This window comes from Leptonychotes weddellii, chromosome 8, assembly GCF_054177405.1.
Source record: "Leptonychotes weddellii isolate Sample4059 chromosome 8, ASM5417740v2, whole genome shotgun sequence".
Lineage (NCBI taxonomy): Eukaryota > Metazoa > Chordata > Mammalia > Carnivora > Phocidae > Leptonychotes > Leptonychotes weddellii.
Window position 1 is genome coordinate 54,278,032 of NC_138376.1, and position 5,456 is coordinate 54,283,487.

At 38.9% G+C, this 5,456-nt stretch overlaps 1 protein-coding gene across 3 annotated transcripts in view; it reads left to right on the plus strand.

Moving 5' to 3' along the window:
* MTO1 (mitochondrial tRNA translation optimization 1) overlaps positions 1-5,456 on the plus strand; it is a 21,012-nt gene that overhangs the window by 6,081 nt on the left and 9,475 nt on the right. For 2 of the 3 annotated variants that reach the window (XM_081828550.1, XM_081828551.1), the window contains exons 2-3: positions 457-656; positions 740-857. The exons of the other annotated variant lie outside the window; for it this stretch is intronic. In XM_081828550.1, the coding sequence (XP_081684676.1) occupies positions 457-656; positions 740-857 (318 nt within the window). The remainder of the gene's footprint in view (positions 1-456; positions 657-739; positions 858-5,456) is intronic. 3 annotated transcript variants of the gene reach the window in all.

A 5,456-nucleotide genomic window follows, 5' to 3' on the forward strand; every position in this document is an offset into this window, starting at 1 on the left:
GACCTCCAAATAAGACTAGGGGAATTTAAAGAGAAGGTATAAAATACGGTTTCTACTCTCAGGAAGCTTATAATTTAATTATTTTTACAAAATAAGCAAAAAGAAAACAGCAGATGACATTTATGGAAGACAATTGATGATAACAGTGAATCAGAGCCAAGGGACTTCTTAAAAGTATGCTTGATTTGGGGAAGGGTTTTAAAGGAAAAGGCAACCTAATGAACCAGTAAAAATATGTGTCAAGGAAAAGATTCAAAAGAAACTACAGTCAATGGTTTGTCTCCCAAGATGCCCTGAATGACTCTTACATCCCATTGGGATTTTCTAATTTTCTCTCCGGTGATTCTTCAATTTTATTACATGAGATGATTCTAATCACTTGTACAGACATTTCCCTATTAAACACTCACTACGTACGGGGTGCTCATATATTTATTTTATGTCTGTTCTCCTTAGGTCAGATGTCCTGTAATCCTTCCTTTGGTGGCATTGGCAAGGGGCATTTAATGAGGGAAGTTGATGCCTTGGATGGCCTGTGTTCTCGAATCTGTGACCAATCTGGTGTACATTACAAAGTATTAAACCGGCGTAAGGGACCGGCTGTTTGGGGTCTGAGAGCTCAAATTGATAGGAAGCTCTATAAGCAGAACATGCAGGTAAGGATGGGGCGGGAAAACAGGAGAGACTGTAGTGATTATTTATTTAACTGTTAGGTTTCAACCTGTGTTCTCTTTGACAGAAAGAAATCCTAAATACACCGCTGCTTACTGTTCAGGAGGGAGCTGCAGAAGACCTTATTCTTACAGAACCAGAGCCTGAGCACACCGGGAAATGCCGTGTCAGTGGTGTGGTTTTAGGTGTGTACTGGTTATAGACGATAATAACAGTATCAGACTCCATGTGAAAAATTAATTTTAGAGCAGAATGGAGATGTTTTGCTTATTCTAGGAAATGGTTGTGTTTTCTCTTCATGGAAAAGGAAGACTGCATAAAAAATTATTTTTCTCCTTTCATCTTGATCTTCATGAAGCTCAGTCAAATTCTGGGCTCATTTATACCATCTTAGTGTAGTACTTTATAACCTACATAAATGTGTTTTTCTCCTGGTCCTTCTGTTGTAATTTTTATTTTTCCTAGTCCTGACTTTAAGTTTTTAAATTTATATTATACAATGTTATATATATATTTTTTATTTAAAGGAGTTATGGATTAATTTTTTTACAGAGGGGGAGGGGCACCGGGAGAGGAAGAAAGAATCTTAAGCAGGCTCCATGCCCAGTGCAGAGCCCCACGTGGGGCTTGATCTCACGACCCTGAGATCATGACCTGAGCCGGAATCAAGAGTCAGACGCTTAACCAACTGAGCCACCCAGGCGCCCCATGAATTAATTTTTTAATCAAAATAATACATGCACATAACTTTTGCAAAAATCAAATAGAATTTAAAAGTTCATATGAAAAACAGTTATCTCTTTATAGACTTAACCACTTCAGTTTCACTTTTGATATGTACTTACATATTTCTAAGTAATATGCTTATATTTGTACTCCCTAAATTATCAGTATTAGACATTATTAATTTTTTATAGTAGCTCTCTTTAATCCCCTACTTTCATTCTCTCTATCCTTTTTTTTTTTTTTAAGATTTTATTTATTCATTTGAGAGAGAGACAGAGCATAATCAAGGGAAAAGGCAGAAGGAGAGAGAGAAGCAGACTTCCCGCTGAGCTGGGAGCCCGACATGAGGCTTGATCCCAGGACCTAGAGATTGTGACCTGAGCCACAGTCAGACTCCCAACCATCCGAGCCACCCAGGCACCCTTCTCTCTATCCTTCTAATGTAATTATGCTATCAGTTTTGACTGATAGTATTTATATTATTGTGATTATATTGTTATATATTACGATTAAATATTGTTCACTACAGATCCAAGTAGTGTGCTATGTTTGTTTCCTTTCATAGACCTCTTTTCTTTGCCTTTGGTTAATATTTGCTTTATTTTTAATTTGCTTATTTTACTTATGGACTTGTTCAGCTTTTTCATTAGGGGAAAAAAACTGTCGGGGCACCTGGGTGGCTCAGTCGTTAGGCATCTGCCTTCGGCTCAGGTCATGATCCCAGGGTCCTGGGATCAAGCCCAGCATGGGACTCCCTGCTCGGCGGGAAGCCTGCTTCTCCCTCTCCCACTCTCCCTGCTTGTGTTCCCTCTCTCGCTATGTCTCTCTCTGTCAGATAAATAAATAAAATCTTAAAAAAAAACAAAGGGAAAAAACCTGCCATTTTCTCAATAGTCAAGTAATCTGTAAATTCTGCTTTTTCTTTGATACTTCCCTCCCAGAGACATCAACTTCCTCAATCCCCCCCCCACCCCCCGCAGGCAATCTGCTATAATCAGGACAATTGCTCTCTAGGACCTCTGCACAGATGTTATTTTGAGCCTTCCTTTTACTACTGTGCTGTGTTACATCATCTCATGTTTCTTGAGACTTCAGTCTTGTTCTTTCTTATTGCCTCATTTTGCTGGAGCATATCTTCCCAGTAGCTTCCTAAGAAAAGAAGCAAGGAAGGCGGTTTTTTTGTGTTTAAGCATATCTCAAAATGTCTCCCCTTACTTGACACTTAATTTGTCTGAGAATAAAATTTTAGTTAAAATTTTTTTTTCTGAGAATTTTGACGGTCTTGTTCCATTACCTTTTAGCTTCCAGTTTTGCTATTAAAAAGCTCAGTGTATATTTGGGCCACCTGGCTGGCTCAGTCAGAGCATGCGATTCTTGATCTTGGGGTTGTGAGTTTGAGCCCTATATTGGGTATAGAGATTGCTTAAAAATAAAATCTTTAGGGGCGCCTGGGTGGCTCAGTTGGTTAAGCGACTGCCTTCGGCTCAGGTCATGATTCTGGAGTCCCGGGATCGAGTCCCGCATCGGGCTCCCTGCTCGGCAGGGAGTCTGCTTCTCCCTCTGACCCTCCTCCCTCTCATGCTCTCTGTCTCAAATAAATAAATAAAAAAAAATCTTTAAAAAAATAAAATCTTTAGGGGCACCTGGGTGGCTCAGATGGTTTAAGTGTCTGCCTTCTGCTTGGGTCATGGTTCCGGAGTCCTGGGATCGAGACCTGCATTGAGCTCCCTGCTTGGCAGGGAGTCTGCTTCTCCCTCTCCTTCTGCTGCTTCCTCTGCTTGGGCTCTCTTGCTCTCTCTTTCGAATAAATAAATAAAAACTAAAAAATAAATAAAATCTTTAAACAAAAAAAATTTAAAAAATAAATAAGATAAAATTTTTTTCAAAAAACAGATGAACAAATGTGGTGGGGGAAGGAGAGAGAGAAACAAACCACAAGAGACTCTTAACCATACAGTACAAACTGAGGGTTGGATGGAGGGAGGTGGGTGGGGGATAGGCTAGATGGGTGATGACTATTAAAGAGGACACTTGTGATGAGCACTGGGTGTTGTATGCAAGTGATGAATCACTGAATTCTACTCCTGAAACCAATATTGCATTGTATGTTAACTAACTAAAATTTACATAAAAATTTTTTTACATCAGTTTGGAGTAGAAAAAATAAAATAAAATCTTTAAAAAAGAAAAAAAGCTTGGGGTGCCTGGGTGGTTCAGTTGGTTAAGTGTCTGACTCTTGATCTCAGTTCAGGCCTTGATCTCAGGGTTGTGAGTTCAAAGCCCCACATTGGGCTCTATGCTGGGTGTGGAGCCTAAAAAACAAACAAAAACCAACAATAAAAAAAAGCTCAATGCATATTTACATTTTTTTGTATATGAAAGGTTTTTTCCTTTCTAAAAGCTGGGATCTTGTGTTTGTCTTTGGTGTTCTGAAATTTGAAAGTAGTTTAGACTGCTCTTTGTTCATTCATTATGGTGGGATACTAAGTGTTCCCTTTTAATCTGGTAATCTGTCCTTGATATGCATATTTTCTTCTATTATTTCTCCATGCTTTCTTTCTGTAACTCCTGTCCCTTTCTGGATTGGTCTTCTGGGCTTCTTCTATTTTTATTTTTTTGTCATTTTGACACACTTTCTTAGAAGACTTCCTTAAATTTACTGTCCAAATCCTTGTAATGAATTTTTCTAAATTTGACCGTATTTTCATTTATAAAGTGTCCTTTTTTCTGATTGTTTCTTAGCATCTTGTTTTGTTTCTGAATTTAATATCTTCTTTAATCCACATAAGGATTTTAATTATCGATTTTTAAAGTTTCCTTTGATCTATGTGGTGTTTTCTCCAGATTCTTTATTCTGTTTATTTGGCTGCTTATTTTCATGTACATGGCCTTCCTCAAGTGTCTAGGGAACTTCAGCTGTCAGGTTTTTATTTTTATTTCTTTTTATTGTTATTTATTTTTTAAAAGATTTATTTATTTTAGAGAGAAAACGAGCAGAAGCAGGAGAGGGAAAGGGAGAGAGACTCTCAAGCAGACTCAACACTGAACACAGAGTCTGACGTGGGGCTTGATCTTGGGACCCTTAGATCACATCCTGAGCTGAAACCAAGAGTCAGATGCTTAACCGACTGTACCACCCAGGAGCCCCTAGGCTCTCAGATTTTTAAATGAGACAGTAAAATACTGGAAGATTTGCGTGTGCACAGTTAAATTTTATTTCTTGCCTTACTCTATAATCTGGTGATTAGGGGTTGGACTGGCCTTTTTGTTGGTGAGCTACCAAACATCAATGACTGATTTAGTAAAAGAATCAGTCTTCTGCCAAGGGGGCTAATATGGCTGCCTGCTGGCATTCTGGGAACAAAATGGTAAGAGGACTGTGATAGAAAATCTCATCATTTAAAATACAGTTCTTGACTTAATTCCCCTGTTTTGAAAGTAATTTATATTATAGATTTATTAATTTTTTTGAATGGGGAATACATATACATGGTAAACAGTTTATTTATTTATTTATTTTTAAGATTTTATTTATTTGACACAGAGAGAGACAGAGAGCGCGCGAGAGAGGAAACACAAGCAGAGGGAGTGGGAGAGGGAGAAGCAGGCTTCCCGCAGAGCGGGGAGCCCGATGCGGGACTCGATCCCAGGACCCTGGGATCATGACCTGAGCTGAAGGCAGACACTTAACCATCTGAGCCACCCAGGCGCCCCCTGTTGTTTTTTTTTAACCACTTAATCTGTGTCTTTGCTTTTGGGAGCTATTTCTTTTTTTAAGTTTTGTTTTTTTTAAAAGATTTTATTTATTTATTTGACAGAGAGAGAGACATCAAGAGAGGGAACACAAGCAGGGGGAGCGGGAGAGGGAGAAGCAGGCTTCCTGCCGAGCAGGGAGCCCGATGTGGGACTCGATCCCAGGACCCTGGGATCATGACCTGAGCCGAAGGCAGACGCTTAACTGACTGAGCCACCCAGGTGCCCTTAAGTTTGTGTTTTTGTTCTGGTGATTAGTTTAGTAACTGATTTTATTTTATTTATTTATTTTTTAATTTTGTTTT